The 23,922-nt window shown below is 31.6% G+C and overlaps 1 protein-coding gene across 4 annotated transcripts in view; it reads right to left on the bottom strand.

Moving 5' to 3' along the window:
- Positions 1 to 23,922, bottom strand: part of LOC117182616 (disintegrin and metalloproteinase domain-containing protein 33) — a 362,482-nt gene that overhangs the window by 222,242 nt on the left and 116,318 nt on the right. For all 4 annotated transcript variants that reach the window (XM_033375720.1, XM_033375725.1, XM_033375731.1 and 1 more), the window contains exon 2: positions 346 to 396. In XM_033375720.1, coding sequence (XP_033231611.1) covers positions 346 to 396 — 51 coding nt within the window. The remainder of the gene's footprint in view (positions 1 to 345; positions 397 to 23,922) is intronic.

Genomic DNA, 23,922 nt, shown 5'->3' with positions numbered 1-23,922 from the left:
AATAACGATGCCTTGATTCTCGCTGAGAGAGTAAAAAAAATGAAAAAAGAATCGACTATGCTCTCTGACACGATTCCCTCGTCAGAAGATGTCTAGTTTATGGAGAATCTCGATGAAATTCCTGGCTCGCGTGATAGCAATGAAACTTCCCACAATCTTTCTCTCTCTCTCTCTCTCTCTCTCTCTCTGGTCGTAGAAACTTGAAGCTTAATGGGATTATAGCACGAACTATACGAAACGAGCGAATAAAGTAGCCATAAACTGTTATGGTTTTTCGGTGTAATCCTATTGTTATGCATTCCGTATAAATTTTAACCCCGGAATAAAAATGCAACAAACTCTCACCAGCAGGAGTTTCCTCATTCCAAAAGGAATCATCCAAGGTATAGTCAGCTTCTGTAACACAAATTTATTCAAAATTATTATCGTTTAGAATCCTCTGTCGCAATTTGTTGCTTTGGTCTTTTTACACCCCCCCCCCCCTCCCTTCACTAGTGAAAGTAACGTAGCTGTTAACTACAGACTGTTTCGATTTTATATTATATATTTTTGGTTCAATTGACGTAGAATACAGTAGTGTGGTCAAGACATGGCGAGGCCTAGCACCGCCGGAGCTTTTTTAAAGACCTGGCGACGCCCAATTAATTTTCTCGTCACACGGACCATTTTTTCAGTATTTGGGACTTTCCCAAAAAGTACGTTTTCAATTTTGGTATATAAATTCTTTTTAATAAAATTAATGCAGAAAACCTATTTACTCAACTGGAAACACTTAAATTTCCTAAAATTTCAAGCCAAAATATATTGCATTTTTAATTAATTTTCAACCAAACAATTTGATTATCAATCAGAAATATGAAGTCTCCGGTAAAAGAGATGTTTTTTATACATTTTTTAGAAGATTTAACAAAATAGTAAAATTTTCAAGCCAAACAGACGAAGTTTTTCGAATACAGCTGAATTTTTAACAAAAAAGTTACTTTTGAACCAAAAAAGAGTAATTGTAAACAACTGGGATGACTTTTCTACGATGAAAAATAAATTTTCTATTTTAAAGGAAGAATTTTGAGCATAATGGTCGAATTTTTGATCGAAAATTTTTTTCTTTGACAAAATAGTTAAATGTTTCAAAATTACTTAGATATATAACAAAATAGTTAAGTATCTAACTAAAGAGATAGAGTTTGATGAATACAAAGATGCATTTTCAATTAAATAGTCGATTTTTCAAACATAAAAGATTAAATTCAATTAATTATTTGAATTTTTGAGACAAAAAGACACTTTTATTAACAATATAGTTGAATTCTCAACAAAAACGTTTAACTTCCAACAAACAAGAATGATTTTATCACCAAAAAGATAACTTTTTAAGAAAATACTAGAATGGAATAATTAAATTTTCAGGTAAAAACTTGAAAAAAATAACCTTGACAAGACAAACAAATTTTTATGAAATTTGTCCAACTTTCAAACAGAACGAAGAATTTTCAACCAAGAAGGTTAATTTTCAATCAAAATGTAGAATACATAAATTATCCAGTGTTATAGTAAAGTTTTGATCAAACATTCAATCGTTGAATTTTCAGGAAAATAAATGTTTAAAAAAATTAATTTCAACAGTGTAGATAATTTTGTCCTCCAGAAATATAAATTTTTGACCAAGAAGATTAACTTTTTACCATTAAAGATGAATTTTAAATAAATTACATAAATTTTCAACAAAAAGATTCGATTTTAAAACTAGAAAAACGATTATAAACAAAAAAGCTGAATTTTCAACCCCAAATTATGATTTTTTAACCAAAAAGTTTTTTTTGCAACCAAATTGCTGAATTTTCTACAAACCGGTGCAATTTTTAAAATAATCATTCATTTATTCGAATAATTTACTTGTCAAACTAAGAGATAAATTCACACTGTAGCATCTACCCGCCAATATTTTAACAAAAAAATTACATTTTTAACCAAAAAGTATAACTATTCAAGCAAGTAGATTACATTTTTATCAGGAAAGATATCTTTTTAACAAGATGCGTAAACTTTTAAAAAAGAAGTTGGAATTTCAGATAATAAAGATGCATTTCTAACTAAATAATTAAATTTTTTAATAGGGAGAAGTGAGATTTAATAAGGAAAGGAGAAGTAGAGAATGTGAGAGATAACGGAGAAGGGTAAGTAGAGGAAGTAAGGGATGGAGAGAAATTAGTGGAAATGAGAGTAAATAAGAAAAGAAGAAGTAGGCAAATTTAAGGTTAAATGGAAGGGGAAGTAGGGGAAGTAAGGGATAATGAGTGGAGAGAAAGTATAAAAAGCGAGAGTAAATAAGAAAAGGAAAAGTAGGGAAAGTGAGGGATAACGGTTGAAGGGAAAGTAGAGGAAGTAAGGAAAGTGAGGGATAACAGAGAAACGAAAAGTAGGGGAAGTAAAGGGTAATGAGTGGATATTAAGTAGTGAAAGTAAGAGTCAATCAGTGAAGGGATATTAGAAGAAATAAGGAAAGGAGGAATGAAAGGAAAGCAGAAGAATATATAGGAAATGAAGGGAGGGAAATTATAGGAAATGATCAGAGATTTAGGAAGGTGAAGTAGAGTATGTGGGGGTAAATTAGGGCCGGGAGTAGGAGAAGTAAGGGGTAATCAGTGAAGAAAATGTAGGGAAAGTAAGAGTAAATAAGAAAAGGAGAAGTAGAGAAAGTGAGGAATAACGGTGAAAGGGAAAGTAGAAAGAGTAAGAAGTAATAAGCGGAGAGAATATAAAGAAAGTGAACGATAATGGAGGGACGGAAAGTAGAGGAAATAAGGGGTAAACAATGGAGAGGAAGTAGGTCAAGTGAGAGTACATACGAAAGAACGCAGTAGGGAAAGTAAGCGATAACGGGGAGAGGAAAAGTAGGAGAAGTAAGTGATAAGGTGAGAAGGGAAAGTATTGAAAGCAATGGTAAATGAGTGGAGGGGTAATAGGAGAAATAAGGGAGAGAAGAGAACGGAGGGAAAGCAGGAGAAAGTATGGGGAATGACGGGAGGGAAAGTATAGGAAATGTCTGAAAATTAATAGAGGAAAGTAGATTATGTGAGTGTAAATAATGGGGAGGAAAGAATAGAAATGAGGGTAAGTAGGTGAAAGGAAGCGCTGGCTGGGAAAAGGAACTGTCTGCTGGAGAATCGAGGGAAGGGGGAAATAGAGAAAGAGGAAGTTGCGTAGGGGAGAGTGAGGTAATAAGAGAAAAACAATGGGAGCGGGATATTTTAGCGACATAATTAAGTCTTAATAGCATCTGAAAATTTTTTTCTGTCGCACCTAGTCTATGTTGGCTACGTTTTAAAAGGAAAATCTGTAATGTTATTTTTTTCGAAAAATCCTTTTGGCAATTTGAACTGGGATTCAAAATGAACCCCTAGGAGATATTTGCACAGTAATAACTGAAAAATATTTTTTTGTTTTTAATTGAATGTTTGTCCGCTTGTTACTTGATCGCACAAAATAAACTATTCGGATTGTGCTGAAACTGTATATATACTGATAAATGGCGCCTCTGGGTAGGACGTAGGCTATGTATCTTTGAAACAACTCCATCCTTTATCCGCCCCTATATAGGTAAAGAAATTTTCTCGTTTATGCTGAAAAATTCTATAAGAATTTCGCCAACATATTAAAGAATATTCTGAAATACTACAGAAACTTCCAAAATATATTCCAAAAAAGTTTAGACAATTTTGAAGCATTCTACAATTCCAGAATGAGTTCAAATCATTTTCAAATATTTTTAAACATTCTAGAACATTCAGGAAAAGTTGAGCACCTTTGAGTATTCCAGAATAACTTAGAGGCATTTCAGGATATGGTAGAGAATTTCAGAAAATTTAACAGAAATTGAAAAAATTTCAAAATACCTATTTAGAGAATTTTCAACAAAAGAATTTAATAAAAACCGTAGAACAATTTAAAATCAGGGAAAAGGTCCTGACACTTGGGTATAAATAATAATAAAAAAGATAAAGCTTAAAGAAATTGTAGATGAGTAAGACTTTTGTCTTGAAACGTGTCTTTGGATACCCAGAAAAAAAAATTAAAAATTAAAAAAAAATCACTAAGAAAAAAAGCAAAAATCACCCTAATACATCAAAGATTTAAAGAAATTGTAGATAAAATAAGATCCCAAGAATACCTCTTAGGAAAAAAATTGGGGTTTGGCAAGTTTTTGGTGCTAATTACTATTTTTCAGTTTTTCAAAAATACGAATTGTTCGCAATATGCACAATACCACTTTTAAATGAAAATTAGATTTCACATAAATTGTAAACAAATAATTAATTTTTTACTATTTTCTGTCAGAATAGAGATAGAAGGTCGCGGCGTTTTCCATATTTTCCTACATTTTTTTAACTATTCAGTTATAGCTAGACAATAATCTATGCAATTTGATAGAGATAATTGTTTGAACTATTTATTATTATTTATAACACTATTCACTTATAATAAAACAAGAAAGTTGAAGTTTTTCCTAAAATGTTCTCATTTTTGTCCACTTTTTAATTAGGGTGAGGTACTAGTTATTACAATTTACCAAAATTGATTGTTCAAATAAATTATTCTTGTTAATAGCTATCTGCTACTACAGTAAAGAAGATAGTTGTAAACAATAATAAATTGTTTAAACAATTATATTTGCTAAAAGGGATTAATTATTACCAAACTCTAAGTGCCTAGTAGATAAAAAGTTGAAAATTTGAGAAAGAACCGCAATTTTCTACAATTATTCAAAGAGAATATTCTTAAGAATAATAATGAATTGTTTAGACATTATTTTTCTTAACCTAATTTAATTTAAACTTAACTCTTGGTGAAAAGTTAACAAATTTTTAAGAAACTGCAACTTTTTAGCTTTATTCTAAGAGAATATTATTATAAATAATAAAAAAATGTTTAAAAAATTATTTATATTGAATTTAATTTTGATTGCCTCGCTCTAAATCAAAGATCATTTAAACATTTAAATGCTTTACTAAAAGGCAATTTAATTTCTAGAAAAATATTTTTTTAAAGATTCACCTCTTTACTTGAAAAATGAACGGTTCGCCATACTTTTCACGAAACTTGAGAGGACAAGTGAAATTCGAGACGAAATTCGAAAGAAGATTCAAGATTAGGTACCGCAAAATTTTCAAGACGAGATTCAAGACGATATACGTGACAAGATTCAAAAAGAGATTGAGGAAGAGGTTCGAGACGTCTTTCGAGACGAGATTCGAGACAATATTAGAGAGGAGTTTCGAGACGAGATTTGAGATTTAAAATGTGATAAGCAGTAAAGAAGAGGTGTGAATGGTGAAGGAAGGGGGGAGGATAAATAAGACAAAATTGCTAACGCAGATTATTGACAGTCTCTTATTTTGGATCGCTGTATTGAAGAGTAGACCAAAATCTTTAAATTCCAGAGTTTAAAAATTGTTTTTCTTATAAAATTCTACACTTGAAATAAAAAGTAGCATGATAGGAGTGTGAAAGTGAGGTTCATAAGATAGGTTTTATTATCTCTTCTTATGAGCCGTAACGTTTGAGGACTTCGCGCTGTATTAGGTTCTCTCATCGATTCTCTCGGCAATCGTGAACAATGTAAACACGTAAATTGGCAGCCTCAATTCTTTCACTATTCTATATTAGTATTTTATCTCCACCCAATATTTACTTTGAAAAAGAAAATGAATTCCAGTTATTAAAGACGCGACCTACACAAATAGATAATAAACAATAAACCAGGAATCTGAAATCCTAATTAAATAATTAAATTGTAGCGTAGCGTTCCATCAGACCACAATTATAAAAAGTTCTTTATCATGAGTACATGCACTCTAGAAGACTCTATTTAGTGGGTATGTGATAACCCGCGGTTGCATCCGACCTTATTAGAAATGCTCGCAATTGCCTAGATACTTGGTCAGGGGAGAGGAAAGCTACAGAAAACCGCTACCCGAGTTCAGCAGTTTTTTGACTCTGAGAGAGGCTTTACCAACAGTAGTATAGCTATTGCTATTCTATATGGTTATGTTCTAGGCTAAGTTAGCGACTGCAGGTAATTGCAATCAGTCGGTAATGCAGATTGACCATAGTTTGGTTAGTGGCCTCGTACCGTCACAGCTATACTACTATTATCCATAAATTTGAAATGTTTGCACATCAAACCTTAGTTTATTGGAGCGTGGCACTCAATATTTTATCAGTTTAACACTCACTAAAATTGTAAGTTTTACTTTTATGTCACCAGTGAGGCATTTAATGTCCTGAAAGAGTCTTTATAATCCATATCGCTGTAGTCAATCAGATCATGATACTAAATATGTTATACAATACACCCTTTAAAATGTTAAAATTTTACGTAGTCTCAGAAACTAAAATTATGAATCTGACACCAAAAAATTAATATTTAACAAAGTAGTTTTACTTTTAAAAAAAGTTAAATTTTAGCACAAAAAAAAGATTAATTCTTAACGTAAAATGTAGTAGCTAATATTTCCGATTTTTTCAAATTAAATACAGTTGAGTTTATACCGAAATGATCGATTTTCAACCAAATATTTGATCCCTCAACAAAAAAGGGATTTATTTTCAATCAAGCAATCGATTTTTCAACCGAAAAGTATAAAACTTCTACCAAATTAGATGAATTTTCAACTGAAACGATAAATTTGTAAGAAAATAGTTCAAATTTGATCCAAGAAAGATTATTTCTCAAAACAAAAATATAACTGTTTATATTTTAACCAACAAATATTTTCATTTTAAATAAAATACAGTTAATTACATCCAAAAATGATAAATTTGCTACAAAATAGCTAAATCATTAATTAAAACCGATTAATTTTTAATCGAGCAGTTGCATTTTAGATCAAAAGGATTAAATTTCGACTATAAAAGATTAATTTTAAATCTAAGAAGACAAATTTTGAACCTAGAAATATTTTTTAGTTAGAAGGAAATAAATGTTTAACAAAGTTGCATTTTTAAGTCTGAATGACGAAGTTTTCGGGTTTGGTCGAAAAGTGTTACACGAGTTTTTTAGAAGTATTCTTCATGGCCAGGGATGGGGAGCACAAGTCTGATTAGAACTCCCAGAACTGTCAAAAGTTTCAAATTTCAAATTTCTTGGTCACTTTAAACTACTGCAGCTTCGTGGATTTTCGTTTGATCCTAATGTGTTACACGAGTTTTTTTAAATAACTCTTCAGGTGGAGGGGAATGCCTCAGATCGGAACTCCTAGAATTGTCAATATTTTAAAATTAAACTTTTTTGGGTCACTTTAAATTTCTGCAAGTTCTTGGATTTTGGTTTGATCGAAAAACTTTACACGAGTTTTTTAGAGAACTCTTAAGGAAGAAGGACTCTAATCAGAACTCCTAGAACAGTAAAAAAAATGTTAATTTAAATTTTTGCTTTACTTTAAACAGCCAGTCATTTGAATTTTAGTTTGATCAAACATTTTCACGCGACTTTTTTATAGAACTCTTCCGGAGGGAAACAGAACACTGCTCAGAATTCTTAGAACTATTAAAATTTTCAAATTAAAAACTTGTAGTGCCCTTTAAACTGCTTTAACTTTTTAGATTATCAGTCGTTTCAAAGTAATATAATACATTTTTAATCGAACTCTTTCGAGGTGAACAGAACTCGGATAAGTCCTCCTGGAACTGTTCAAATGATCTAATTCAAGATTTTTGAATCACTTTAAGCTGCTGTAGCATTTTGATTTATATACTCATCAAAAAGTGATTTACGAGTTTTTTTATAGAACTCTTCCGAAGGGGGAGAGGCAGAACTCTGATCAGGACTCCTAGTACTGTTAAAATTGTAAAATAAAAAATGTGTGGCTCTCTTTGAGCTGCTGCAGCTTTTTGGGGTTTTACTTTATCGAAAAATGTCATAAGAGTTTTTAATAGAACTCTTCCGAAATAGGGGGCAGAACTCTAATCAGATTTGCCGAAACTGTAAGAATTTTCCAATTAGAAATTTCTTCTCGTCACTTCAAGGTGCTCTAGTATTTTGAATTTTTATATGTTCCAAAGCTGATGTCAGGTTTTTTTTATAAAACTCTTTCGGGGAGAACAGAAATCTTATCTGAACTTTGGTCAGAACTCCTGGAACTATTCAAATGATTTAATTCAGGATTTTTAGATCACTTTAAGGTTCTATTGTATTTTGATTTTTATATTGATCAAAAAGTGTTATACGAGTTTTTTATAGAACTCTTCTGGAGGGAGGGGGTTGAACTATAATCATAACTACTAGGCATGTTACAAATTTTATATTGAAAATTGTTGGGTCAAGTTAAGGTGTTATAACTTTTCGGTTTTTAAATCGATTAAAAAGATTTATACGAGTGTTTAATAGAACTCTTACGAGAGGGGGGGGGCAGAACTCTTATCAGATTTGTCGAAACTGTGAAAAAATTTCAATCCGAAATTTCTGCGTTACTTTAAATTGCTCTAGTAATATTCTATTGTTCAAAAACTGATGTCAGAGTTTGTTTATAGAACTATTTTGGGAAAACAGAACTCTTTTTACAACTCTGATCAAAACTGCTGGGACTGCTGAAATTATCTAATTCAGGATTTATGGAACACTTCGAGTTTCTGTAGCTTTTTTTATTTTTATATTGACCATAAAGTGTTACACGTGTCTTTTTTATAGAACTCTTCTGGAAAGACAGGGTAAAACTCTAATCATAACTACTAGGATTGTCACAATTTTCATATTCGAAATTTTTGGGTCAATTTGAAATGCTGTAATTTTTTGGTTTTTATATTGATTAAATGTTTTATAAAAGTTTTTTATAGAACTCTTCCTGTGAAGGGGGGGGGGGTTCTGGTTTTCGTTTTCATGTTGAACAAATAGTGTTATACGAGTTTTTGATAGTACTCTTCCAGGGAGTGGGGGGTCTCTGACCAGAACTCAACACAAATTATTTTAAAATTAGGGAATTTAGAAAATATTCCGACTTTTGTGTGTGTGATACAATGTTTTAAAATTATGTTAGCCTATAAATCCAAAACTCTTTTAAATCTAAAGAGCTTATGAAAAAAAATCTCAATATTGGAGGATGACTATTTTTTTCGGTTTTTTCTTTTTTTGTAAATTTGCTTCAACTGTTTCTGAAAAGCATAAAGATTTTTAGAAATACGTTGATTTTTTTCAGAACTCCAACAAAAAGTTCAAATATTCAAAATTAGGTGGAGTGTAGACTCTGACGCCCTTAGTTGGCAAATGAAATTGATGCAGCCTCGAGTTAGAAATTCTTAAATTTCTTTTTTCTCTCTGTAAAAACCACCGTATCCATTTAAACTGATATTGCATTAGAAGTTAAATTGTTAAACCAAGGATAGAATTAGTAACTCGCAACAGTTGAATGAGTATATACAGTGGTGCGCAAAAATTTTGGGCCACATTGTTTTTCTGATCTATTCCTTCAAAGGCGAACTCGAGTAAAAATCCATTGATGCGGGAATTATGTATACTTTTTGTACCAAACATTAAGGTAGGCAACAAGTTTTGAAGAAAAATTCCATTGTTTTTTTCGATTATATTCCATATTGACGTGTGCAAAAGTATTGGCCCACTATGTTCAGATATCTCTAAAAGCGATGCTATTGTAAGAACTTCGATTCCTCGCGTTTTTCAATTGTTTAACCTATCAGATCAAGTCATTCTGAGGTCAAAATGCCAAGACATACGACCCATGAAATTCGGGAAGCTGTGTTAAATCTTTCTGAACAAGGGAAGACTTCTCGTAAAATTGCTGCCTCATTGAAAATTGGTAAGAGTACTGTAAATAGATTAATTGAGAAATTCAGTGCTACCCAGAGTCTACTGGACCTCCCACTATCTGGTAGACCACAAAAAAACGACAACTCGTGTTGACAAGATCATCCAACGCAAGTCAACAATTGATGTCAAGAAGAAAGCATCTGCACGGAGAAAAATGTCTAGTTGGGCTAACAAAGATTCGGGTTAGTCGCACTAGACAGTTTAGTAAAATATGAACCAACACGCTGTCTAGTTAAACGCGCCAGACATTCGAGTTAAAATCTGAATAGTTAGAATTACAAGACATGGGGTATAGTTTACCAGACATCTAGTGCGGCCATCATTTCCATGACTAGTAGATCTAACTAGGTGTCTAGTAAAATCAAGCAAACGTTGACTTAGGCTTACATGACAGTTTCTAGTTAATTTAACTAGTTTTTTGGTCATATTTACCAGATATATAGGGTTCGAGTAGTTTTTTTAAAAAGAAAATTAAGTATGTTTTCAGGATCTTTGGGATAGGTTTGAAAATGTGTGCAATACGATAAAATTAAAGATCGTTTATTAGACAGGGTCAAAAGTATGATTTCATATTTCACGAAAAAATCGCACACCCTGATGCATCATCTTCGAAACAACATGGCGACGATATTGAAGAAAAACAAAGTTTACGTTCCTTGCAATATATCCTTGTAGGAGAAAAGGTTCCACAAGTGCAGCAGATTATCCACTGTGTCATCACAGAAGTTACTTATTCTAATACTCGAAAATAGAAACAAAAATCAAAACACGTCGCTTCTCGCAACTCTGAAAATGGTCAGAATAACGCGCAGTACACGGAAATGCAAGCGGCTGGAAGAAACTGGAGTTGACGACGCTGAATATTAGGCAGGCAGGCTAGCCGCTAGAAGGAAGAATATTGATGGGAAAGGGTATAGGAGGGAGGAACGAAGGGATTACAGGAGTAACGAAACTTCTGTCTTAAATTTACTAGACACGCGTAACTAGATTCATCTAGTTGGCCCAACTAGACCTTTTTCTCCGTGTGAAATTGCCAATGAACTCCGCGATGAAAACCTTGCCAACCTGAGTATGAGCACTGTGGCTCGTCGTTTGAACGATATGGGACTGTTCGGACGCGTTGCTGTTAAGAAACCCTTGATCAGCAAGAAGAATCAGAAGGCCCGATTGGATTTTGCGAAGAAAAATGCCTAAAAATTGGATTTTCCAGCAAGATAACCATCCGAAACATAAGTCGAAGCTGGTTCAGGAATTTTTGAAAGGGCGAAAAGTGAAGCTTCTGGATCATCCAACTCAATCTCGAGACCTAAATCCGATTGAAAATTTGTGGGACACACTCGGAAGACATGTTGGGACAAAGAAACATTCGAACAAGGATGACTTATGGCGAACTCTTCAGGAAGAATGGGAAAAAATACCGAAAGACTACGTTAAACGCTTAGTTGATTCAATGCCTCGACGATGTGCTGTTGTAATTGCTGCCAAGTGTATGGCTACAAAGTATTAGTCAATAAGCAACGGAATAATAACATTCTTGTTCATTTTATGAACGTTAACTATTTTATGAACCTATGGGATATGTGTGGCCCATTATTTTTGAACACTGTCGTTACAAACAATGTGAATGGAATTGTCAACAAACTACATTAAAAATACGTATGTAAATGTTATAGTTTTGTAGTTCAATAAAATACTGAAATTTTGTATATATTCAATTTTTCTCAACTGCTTTTATTCACCAGATATAGTCAAAAATGTGTTCGGCCCAAAACTTTTGCGCACCACTGTATTTTGCCGAAAATGTTACGCTCTACGCTCGGTGCGTATAATCGTCGAATTCGCGGCAGGTGGTAACCAAAGTCGGTGGCTTCATCTCGACGTAATTTGATTTGCACCGGTTGACGGCTTGTGCGCTCCAACAGCCTTTATTCGCTCTGTCAGCTGCATTAATCAAGCCATTCTGATGATGAATTACACGATACAGTATCAACGGATTAAACAATGTTAATTATTTACATAATATAACGAAATTCATGAGAAATGTCGGAACCAAGCCGTGCCATACTCTATACTTCTGAACACCTTTAGCTAAGTGTCAAAATCAGCCAAGTGAGCCACCTATTTCTCGAAGGTCGAACTTTTTTTGCAGAAATTACTAAATTCGGTTCCCAATTGACTTGAAAATTTATCTTTTTACATTCTCATCAGAAAAGGTATTAGATTTGTGTAAAATTGACGCCCCCCAGTTTTGTTCATATTTCCACTAAGACCCCCTAATCCCAAAAACAGGCTTTGACGAATGTGTCTGTATGCCTGTCTGTCTACCTGTCTGTCTGTTTCCACAATAAATTTTGAATCAATCAATCTATAAGATTGATCTTTGGTGCACTCTTTCAGTGTCCTAAACTAAAGGTAAAGTTCGTTAGTCAGCCATTTGGGATGAAAATTCAAAAATTGGGCACATTTTGAATATTTTAGAGACCACTTTTTTCAAAATAAAAAAATTCTTTGTATGGTTAAAAGAAATTTATCAAAATTATGCAATTATTTAACAAAAAGTAGCATGGGATACTGATTTGAAAGAAACTTTATATCACTGGCTAAATTTTCAGAAATTTGGAAAATAAACTATAAATAATTATTAAAATAATTACATGATGTTTTTAGAAAAATTTACTACTCCATACAATGACAAAAAATTACATTTCAATCAGAAAATACGATTATTTTTTACACTTATTTAGGAATAAATAATTGTTTGAATAATTTACATTTGTTTAAACGATTAAAAATTGTTTAAAAAGTCTTTGGAAATATTAAAATTGTCTATTAGCTTTTCTTTCATAGACACGCTTCTTCAATCCCTGCAAAGTTTGGCACGTCTCGATGAAACCCTGGAACATGAGTTCAATTTTTCGAAACTTCCAAATTTCCCTATGTTAATTAAATAGGATTTTGAAGTGCCTAGTGCCTGGTATCATATGCATGTGATAGTGGGGAATACGAGAAAGGCCATGCTATACATAATAGCTTGCAATCATGAACATCCAAACATTTTGTATATTTTTCTTTTGTAATATTTCATATTAAAAATAAAAAGTTATAGCAGGTGAGTATGATAGTGGGGATCATGAGACAAACTAAGCTATTCATAATAGCTGGCACTTGTCGATATCCAAACGAACACTTATTTTTTACAACTCTGTCAAGGAGTAGATCAAGCAATTCAAAATCAAGAAGTATTTGCATTTTTTATTTTATAAAAATCCATATTAAAAATAAAAAGTGTTATCATGGGATTGTGATAGTTGGAATCTCGTGTCAGGCTAAGCTATACATAATAGCCGGCACTCGTCAACATACAAGCAACCACTTATTTTTGACAAAAAAAAGTGGTATCAGAGGAGTGTGATAGTGGGGATCACAAGACATGCCAACACATACCGATAATATTTATAAATTTTTTATCGTAAATTTTTCTTTGTGTGCTACGGTCCACATTCATTAAAATAAAGTTAGGTAAAAAAAAACATTTTTTCGAACTCAGAGTTTATTTTATTGAAGCTCCTTTCTCAATCCTTGTAGTTTCGGTACAGTGCATACCTTTTTTGAAAGGGTTTTAACCTAAATAATTATATTTTTAAATTAATCATTAATTCTATTTATATTTAATTAATTAATTATTAATAAAATAAATTATTTAATTTAATAAAATATTTGATCGAATCCATTTCAAATCAGCCAGGTGCTACACTTGAAATTGCAGAATCTCTAAAGGACAAAAATGTTGTTTTTTAGAGAAAATTAGCCGATACGTATTTTTGCGAATTGTGAAAACAAAATTCTACGGAGTTATGCTTCTTTGAATTTGTGACTTTGTTGTTAAAAAAACACAATCTTTTCTTTAAACTTTTATAACTTTTGGCCTAACTGAGATATTTTAGATTGCTTTCCAGCTTCTAGTAATTTATCGCCTTCTTTTGAAGTCCACGAGAAAATTTGAAAAATGTTCAAATTTAACAAATTGGTGGCGGTTTTACTGAAAATATTAAAAATCAATTTTCTCAAAAAACCCACACATATATTTTATCCCAATTTTTTGTTGAGTTTATACTATCGCAAGGAAAACATCTTGTGCGTTTTCCGAGGGCTAAATAATTTTTATCTAATTGCAGAAGGAAGTTTTTTATGTTCAACATTTCGATTTATATTTCAATCAAATTGAAGCGGAGCACGTTCCTAATTTCCAACAAGTTTGAGAGCGCATTAGGCGCGCGACGGTTGAATCTCGCGCTTCGCGCTTGGATATTTATTCTTTGCATTTGGAATTCTTGAGGAAAACTTTATCAAAAATATCTCTTTTAGATGGCAGTATTCATATGCGTCTTTATATTCTGAATTGTCAACTTAATTAAGCATAGTCAATGATTAAGTTTCACAAAGCTCTGTAGGCTTTGAGGTACACATTCTCATCGTGACACATTTTCAACGTTATTTTTCACGAATAAAACAAAAAGTACGCGTCCTATTAAGAAGTGATTCTTAACGAAATGATTCTTAACGTTATGATAATCTTGTAGGGATTTCAAAAAGAAATGTTTTTCTCCTACTGACTTTTTTTCATATCATGTGTTTTTCGGCTTCAAATTTTGATTTTCGGTTGATTAAAAAAATGTTGAAAACATAGAATTTTCAAATTCAGAAAAAAGTGGCCTTAAAAATTTTCAAAATGCGCTCACTTTTTGACTTTTCATCAAAAATGGCTGGTTAACGAACTCGTCCTTTCTTTTAGGATCTATAAAAAGTGTGCCGAAGATGGATTTGATTCGTTAATTTTTTCGAGAGTTATCATGTTTACGGACGGACGGACAGACAGACAGACGCCATCGTGAAAACCTGATTTTCGAATTCAGGGGTCTCGAAACGTGGACTTCCGTTGAAAAAGTGTGATGTCAAATTTCCGACAATCCTAATACTTTCTCAATCATAAATGATGAGAATGTAAAAAAGGGATTTTGTTATTTGTAACATTTTTATTTATTTGGAAGGAAGAAAATTTAGGTATGTAAATTAATTTTTGAATTTTTGACATTTTTATTAAGTGGATGGGGAAATAATTCTGTAATTGTCCTATTTATCTTAATAAGAAAGATACCGCAAAAGGGTCAAACTTAAACCATACATTTTTTAAAATTCGAAGATGCATGTTTTTAATTTTTACATTGTAACTGAGTTTAATGGAGTTTGAATAAAGTTCAAAATTATTAATTTCTATAATTTATATGTTTAGTCGACTGCAGTTTTCTATATATGGTTTAAAATAGGATTATTTCCAAGGCCTTTTTAAAATTATTATGTTTTTAGACTTTTGCAGTTCTGGGTAGAAACCCTTATAATTTAAGTCGGATGTCAGCCCATCATACCTTTTTTACAAGACTCGAGACAGTAAACAAGATTTTACAGTAAATTTAAGAAAAAATTTAGGGCAAGATACAAGAAGAGTTTCAGGACGGAATTCAAGACGGAATTCAAGACAGGATTCAAAGCGAAATTCGAGATATGGTTCGAAACAAATTTCGAGACGAGGTTCAAGACGAAAATCGTGACGTGGAGACGAGATTCAAAACAAAACGTGATTTAAAATAAGATGAGGGGCAAAAAAGTGGTGAAAAATATTTTCAATAAAACGATTGAGCTTTTAAATTATCTACAACAGAAAGTGATTCCTCTTCGGATCCAGAAGACTCTACTGAAGAATTGTTTTGCTTATGGAAATGGAGTTTTTGTGTTTTTCTCGGAAATGATGTAAGATATCATAAATGAGTATAAGAAATTTTTCTAGAACTCTCTTAACTGTGCAAAATATTTTCTTAACATTTTTTCGTTTGAAAAAAAAATTTGTTGACTCAATTTTATTTTAATATATGTGGACCGTAAAACATCAAGAAAAATCTTCGATTGAAAAATCATTTATACCGGTTGACAGCTAGAAAGCACGAGCAACCTAATACAGAACTAAGCATTTTAAACAAAGTTAAATATTCACATAATATAACAAAATTCAAGTAGAGTGGCGGAATCAAACTCTGTTATATACTTTTGACCTGTCTGAACACCTTCAGCTTGGCGGGTTGAAAAGTTGGGATACCGACATCGACTTTTTGTTGTTCTTGTAAAAATTTTTAATTAATGCTCTGAGCTAACTTTTTTATCATGGGGACCAACTAGGTTCGCTCCAAGGAACGAGAAAACGTAGCTCTGCCTCAAACTTTTTAAACGAGCTCAACTGTCAATTAAGGGGACTAGATTTTACAAATTTCTTGTTGACTCGCTGCAAAAAAATCCAACAATGGCAAAACTGCTTATTACTTTTCGGTTTGATAAATAAAAGTTAAACAAATTCTGTTAAATATTAGGTAACAAAAAAAATCATGACATGCTGTACCGCACAATCTTTTTCTAAACTAAAATCTCCTAGTGCGTGAAAAATACAGTAACGTCCAGGAGTATAAGGACACCTGGAAAACTAGTAATTAAAAAACTGCACTCGCTACTAGCAGGATATCTCCGGAAGAGAACAAACAATTTGTAATAAAATGTTGTAATTGTATCAAATTGCGCTTCCAGTGAACTCTAATTGAGCTATTTCTAAAAAATTGAGGCTGTGTTAATGAGGGCTAAGAGTTGAAGTTAAATCATGAAAATTGGCAAAAATTAGATCTTTTGGGTTCTTTTTTAGAAACAATTTTATCTAATTTTATCCAGGAGATATCCTGTGAGATATGAGTGTCATCATTCTACTGGACGCTACTGTACTTTTCACTCCCTAGGGACTAAAATATAAAATCGTAGCCCCACTTTTTAGGCATTTAAGGGAGCTAAATTCATCTGTAAAAAAATATTTGTAAATCAATTGAAAACTATCAGCTAAAATTTTCAAAAAGTAAATTTCTGATTCTATCCCGTGTGCACGCCCGGAAATTTAACCCAATATCAGTTACGTTTTTTTTATCCAAATATGCGACAATTTTATTTTACCAAGCAGGGAAATTTAAAGATCTAAAAAGTTTCAATACAAAAAGTGTTTTCACAAGAGGAATGTGTAAACAGTCTGTTGACGAAAGTGAAGAAGGCTTGGCAATGAGGGCTCACCACTAGGCGGTCGCTAACGAAAATCGCCTTAGGCATTCTAATGTCGTGAAACTTTAAAGACATTTTCCATTGAATTGGAAAAGACTATCTTAGTCCTCCTTTTTTTTATCTCCCTCCACCCTTCTTCGAAAAAGTTCCACTTTTTTCCACCTGAAACTGTCGAAGCTTTGAAGTATTTCTGCTCGAGAGGTTCCGAATGGAATACTTGCGTGAAACGTCAGACGTTACAATTGACTATGATCCAAGAGGGACTTTTCACCCCCAGGTTATTTTCGTTCATGCAAAAAGTGGGCCAATGAATTCATCCAACATCTTTCTTTCCACCTTCATTCTAACCTTCCCACCCCTCATCTACGATATATCACTGTCTTTCCATACTGCGGTTATTTTATGAATTTTTCGAAATCTCGGCAGTATGGAAATGAAAAAGTTTCACTGCAATGAAACTTTGTGGTGCAACTTTTTATGTTGAACCGACCACGATTCTGGTTCAAGTAAACCCTGCCGTTCTGCGTTAAGCGAAGTGGGATGGGTAACTAGACCTTTTGAGTTTTTACGGTTATGTCCCGTATTTTGGAAGAGAAACTTAGGATGAAAAAGTATGAGAAAGACGTCTTTCTAGTTCGACATTATTTATTTTTTTGAAAATATTGAAGATTTGGATTAATCCATCTCAAAGAGCTCCATGTCGCGTTTTTCATTTACAGCTCTACGTCGTGTTGTTTTATGTTTGCAGCTCTTCATCGCGTTTAGGCGGTATACAGAGTCACGTCGCGATTTTTCAGTTTAAAAGCTCTACGTTAAGTTTAGGCGGTATACAACACCACTTCTCGGTTTTTTTCTGTTTACAAACTACATGTTGCGTTTAGCCAGTATACACCGCTACGTTTCCTTTTCCTTGGCGTACAAATTCCAGGTCAAGTTGAGGCAGTATACAATGCCACGCCTTATTTTCTTCTCTTAGAAGCGCTACGTCACGCTTAGGTGTTTTACAGCGTTACTTCATTTTTTTATCTGACTTGCAAGCTTTACGACGCGCTTAATTGTTATACAGCGCCACGTCACATTTTTTCTGTTGACAAGCTGCACCTCGCGTTTAGACAGTAAACAGCGCCACGTCCTTTTTTTGGATTTACAAACTCTATGTCACACTTAGGCGGAATACAGCACGACATCGTGTTTTTTCTGTTTGCAAGCTCCAACTCGCATTTAGACGGTATACATCGCCACGACGTGTTTTTTTTTATACAAGCTTTACGTCCTGCAGCGCCACGTCGTTTTGTTTCCTAGTGACATTCTAGTAAAATAGTGTAATTATTTTTACACTATAGCAAGAAATTAGGGGGTGAAACAAGATTTTTTTAAGCCAATATAAATAATTTTAAAATCCATAATAACCAGTTTTTAAATATTTATCATTTTCAAATTATTCGACACGATATAATTTTATTCAATAAATAAAATATGATAGATTATCAGTTATTGGATTTATTAATCGAAAGACGAAATATCGTTTTATGGTTTACGCGCTGGTATTCACTTTTGAAATTAAATCATTTTAAATTTCTAAATTTGTAAAACTTTGAAAAATGTAAAAATTAAAACAAAAAGCTAATTTATATCTAAATATTGATAATATTTAATTGTTGATAAGTTTGATTATATTTTTAATTTATTCGGGATTGAAAGAAACCCTCTTTATTTTTGAAATTTTTATTCAGTAGAAAGAGACCGAATTCTGGATCTTTCTTTTCTGAATTGAAGGAAAAAGTTTTTTACGTTCAACATTTCGATTTTTATTTTGATCAAATTAAAGCAGGGCCGGTTTCTTTTTCACAACATTTTTTTTATGGAGAAAGAGCATAATTTTTTATTTTCAAAATCCATAAAAAAAGACAATTTTTCATTTCAACATTTTTATTCATTTGGAAGGGAAAAAATTTAGATATCTAAATTAATTTTTGCATTTTTAACATTTTTATGGGATGGATAGGGAAACAATTCTGTACTCGTCCTTTTTGTCCTAATGAAAAAGAGATCACCAAAGGGTCAGACTTTTACCTTTAATTTTGTTTTTAATTGGAAGATGTAACTTTTTAATTTATTAAATTGTAACTGACTTAACTGGAGTTTAAATGGAGTTCAAAATAATTAATTTCTTTAATTTTTCCGTTTAGTAATCTGCAGTTTTCGTTATATAATTCAAAAACAGGTTCATTTTCAAGGCCTCTTTGAAATTATCTGCTTCTTAGACTTTCACAGTCGCGGGTAGAAACCCTTATAATTTAAGTCAATTGTCCGTCCATTATACTTTTTTCAGAAGACTAGAGACAAGAACCGATATTTGACACGAAATTCAATAAAACATTCAAAACAACGTCCCAGACGAGTTTTAAGACGAAATTCAAGGCGGAATTCAAGACTAGATTCGAGGCAAAATTCAAGATGTGGTTCGACCCAAATTCCGAAACGAGGCTCGAGGCGAAAATCGAGGCGAAGTTGGAGACAAGATTTGAAACAAAACGATATTTAAAATGATATGAGGGGAAAAGAACTGGTGGAAAGTAAAAGAAGGAAAGGGAAGGAAAGATTCCAACTACATAATGAGCTACGAAACCCTTTTTTGAAAGCGTATTTCACCTAATTTTTCAAGCAATTCGAAGAAGTACAAAACACTTCCGAAAAGTCTAGAGTATCATTAAAAATTTCAGAATATCTACAAAACATTGCAAAACGCATTAATAGTAATCAATATTCCGGAAATGGTTTTGAATTTCTCAATTTTCTGTCGAGTGAGGGTTCTAACCCTCTAAAGTTTCAGCCGAATATTTATTTTCTATCAATAATGTCGACTCTACCTACGCCATTGGAAAACATAGAAACGTCGGGAAATTATCATAAATGAAAAAGCTGAAGAAAAAAATATATACGAAATTGAATAATAATTATTCTTCTTTTATAAAAGAAGAGTTGTACAACTGTATTAATTAAATTTGTTTTTGTTTTACTTGAAATTAATATTTTTAACCAAAAATCTAACTACGACAGTCGAAAATTTTATCATTTCAGTTGAAAATTCGTCTTTTTCACTAAAAAATGTACCTATTCGGTATTTGGTTAAGAAATTTAATTTTTCATTTGAAAATGCATATTTTTTGTATAAATTAATCCCATTCGTTGAAAATTCAATTATTCCAGTTGAAAATTCATGGTACAAGCTGAAAATTAAACTTTTTGGTTCGAAATTTTTAGCTGACAATTTTGTATTTTTTATTTAAAAATGGATGAATTCTGTTGAAAGTATATCATATTAGTTTGAAATTGATCACATTCTTTGAAAACGTAAGTGTTTAAAAACATTTATTGAAAACTAATTGTTTCTTAGTTGAAATATATTTTTTAACTGAAGATTTAACTATTTCATTCCTTGTGGAAAATTGATCCTTATTAGTTAAAAATTCGTGTATTTTTTTAATATTCATCTTTTTGTGGTAGAAAATTAATCTTCTTGTTTAAAGTTTGTCTTTTTCGTCAAAAAACATCTGTTTCATTGAAAATTTATGTATTTTCATTTAAAAAAACGTCTTTTTCGATAAAAATTAGTCTTCTTGGTTACAAATTTGTAATTTGTACCTTAATATTGAACATTTTCGTTAGAAATTTATATATTTTTGGTCGAAAATTATTTCTTTTGTTTGGAAACTTATAATTTTAGTTGAAAATTCAAGTATTTCAGTTCAATATTCATCATTTTAGTTGAAAATTCATCTTTTTGGTTTGAAATAAAACTAATGAGTTAAAGATTAAACTGTTTTGTTAAAAATTAATGTTTTCGGTATAAAATAAATTATTTTAATTGAACATTTAACAGTTTCTTTAAAAAAATTTATTTTCAAAAATTAATTTTTTAATCAAAATGCGAGATTAGATACTTTACAATGACAGGATTCCTTCGAAGTTGACGAATGAAAAGATACAGAAAAATGTTGTAAAAAATATTTAATAATTTTATTGGCGCTCACAGAAAATTAAAGGTCAGACCATAAATAATGTCGAATATTTGACATTAAACAGCCCCGTATGTTATAGAATTTGAAAGTTTGAACAGCAGTGATTTAAAAAATTTCTTTTTGGTACTTTTTTGCAGTTTTTCACAAAACCCGATACGACAAACGAGTTTCGAGCAAAATTCGAGAAAAGATTCAAAACAAGATACGAGGCGAGATTCAAGAGGAAATTCGAGACGAGATTCAAGAAGAGATTCAAGGCCAAAGTTAAGGCGATGTTGCAGGGGAGATTTAAAAAAAAGTTTAGTGGTAAAGGAAGAAAGGGAACGGGAAAATATTCTATAATTTCCTTGTCGATCGCGAGAACTTGACATCCCTTAAGTCAGAGAATTTGATAGTTTGGCAAACAGTGATATAAAAAAGTGCAGTTTTGTATACTTTTTCGCGAAACTCGATACGAGAAATAGAACTAATTCAAAATGAATTTTCAGAGAAGATTCAAGAAAGATTCGAGACGAGATTTAAAACGAAATTTCAGACGAGATTCAAGGCAAGATACGAGACGATATTCAAGGCTAAATTCGAGGCGAAGTAAGAAACGAGATATAAAATTAAATGAGGGATAAAGAAGGGTTGTGAAGGAGAAGAGGGAAATGGGAAAATATTTAATAATTTCTTGTAGATCGCGGGAATTTGACATACCCATAAGTTGGAGAAAGTTTGGACAAACAGTGACAGGTTATTCGGCATTTGGTCCTCTACAAGTTCTGAAACTTGTAGTTGCATAAAAATATAAACTTTATTTGAATATTTTTGCATAATGGATTTCTGAAACTTGGCGTATTTTATCTTCAGAAAAGTGCGATCTCTGTTATTTTAAAGTCAGTTTCTCAAACCTCCCGTACAATATATGCTTTATTGACCCCTCTTCTTACGTATGATTATATATTTTTTATTCAATATATCAATGACATATCAATAATTTTTTCACTGTAAATGAGAATCCATTAGAATTCAAGTGATTGTAACTAATTTCAATAGGTACAAATAGTTGAATTTTCGAATTATAAAGGAAAAAATTAGAACCAAACATGCAATAACGACATATTCGAAGTAAAAATTAATTTTTAACAGAATAAAACAACAAATTTATTTCAATAAAATAGTCAAATTTTCAAATAAATATATCAATTTTCAACCAAAGTGATGGAACAACGGAAGTGATGAATCTAAAAACCCAAAATAGTTTTATATTTTACAAAAGAGTCGCCACTTTAAACCAAGTAGTTAATTTTAAAAAAACATGGATTCTCAATTAATTATATAATAGTTAATTTTCCTACAAAACCATTTTAATTTTAAAACAAAAAGAGTAACTAAACAGTAAAATTTTTAGCCAAGGAAACGATTTTTTATTTAAATGCTGAATCTTTCTCCCAAAATATAATTTTTGAACTAAGTAGTTCGATTTTCAACCAAGAAATTGAAGTTTAAAAAAAAAAGTGATTTTTGAAATGAAAAAATATACATTTTTATCCAAAAATTGAAGGCTTAAATTTTGAACTAAAGAGATGAATCTTTAATTAAAAATGAATTTTTATCCAAATAGTTGAATTTAAAAAGAAGAAGGATTCACAACAAAATTTATGGATTTTAAACGAATGACATCAATTTTTAAATAAAAAGATAAATTTTCAATCAAAAATTGAATAGGTGAATTTGTTTAAAAAACATAATTTTTGACTAAAAATTAAACGAATTTATATTAAGAAGATTTAAATTTTCAACCAGAAATATCATGATTAAATTATTGATTTAAATAATTGATTTTCTTTAAAAAATTAAGTGAATTTTTATTAAATTATTAACATTTCCAACCAAAGAGATAAATCATTAACATCAACAAACATTAACTCAAGCGTTAATTTTTCAACCAATAAGTTGATATTTTTACTAAAAAGTTTATTGTTTAACCAAGAAGAATAACTTATTACAAAAGAAGATGAAATATGAACAAATTTCATAAATTTTTAACCTAGGACAGAAATTTTAAACTAAAATTTTGATGAACCATTCACGTTAATTTTTCACGAAAAACGATAAATTTTCATCTAAATAGTTGAAATTTAAATTGAATACGATAAATTTCCAACCAAAAATGGAATAGTTAAATTTTCAGTTGGAAAAATTAATTTTCAATTTAAAAAATAAATGAATATTCATTATATAAAAAAATTTTGAAAGAAAATAGTTGGAATTTTAACATAGTTAATAAATTTTGAACCAAACAGTAGAATTTGTAACCAAACTAGAGTACCAAAAAAATTAACTTTCAAGCAAGAACAGTCGGATTTTCTTATCAGTTTCTATTAGTCCAGTTTAAATTTAAGCAAATAAATAAAAGAAAAAAGAGAAGATTATAAAAACTGTGAAAAAAGAGAATTTTTTAAAAAAGGGAAAAATTGTGTTTGGGCGACCCCAAATCTGTTAATCCACAGCTCTCCTGTCTAACTTCATCTTTATATTTAGAATGGGGGGAAGGGTTCATCGATATGTCACAAAAAGTCACAAAGGGGTAAGGCGAGTCAAAAATGACTAAAAATTGCATCACCTAATATGTGAACGTATTCGTAAGCCCCCTTCACCAACCCACTCTTCTAACTATCCAACGAAGACTCTAGTTGTCGGTAAGTGTCGGTAACAGGAATCTACTACTAAAAGCTGTCTGTTGACACTACTTTTCGGTTGGCACCGTATGTCGTGCGTCTCCTACCTTTCAACTGACGTTCGGCACGTGCCCCTGACAGAGATGTTATTGTGGACGGTATACAATGTATCGATCGCTTGGGAATTTGCAGAAGAGAATTCGAGTCATGCCTGTGCTTCGTAAGGACCAACGGAAGAGGAGAAAGGACGTGTCGAATATTCTAAAGCAGCCTGGCA

Source organism: Belonocnema kinseyi, chromosome 1 (genome assembly GCF_010883055.1).
Source record: "Belonocnema kinseyi isolate 2016_QV_RU_SX_M_011 chromosome 1, B_treatae_v1, whole genome shotgun sequence".
NCBI lineage: Eukaryota > Metazoa > Arthropoda > Insecta > Hymenoptera > Cynipidae > Belonocnema > Belonocnema kinseyi.
The sequence above is the reverse complement of the archived record's forward strand: the minus strand, read 5'-3'. Positions and strand labels throughout refer to the sequence as shown.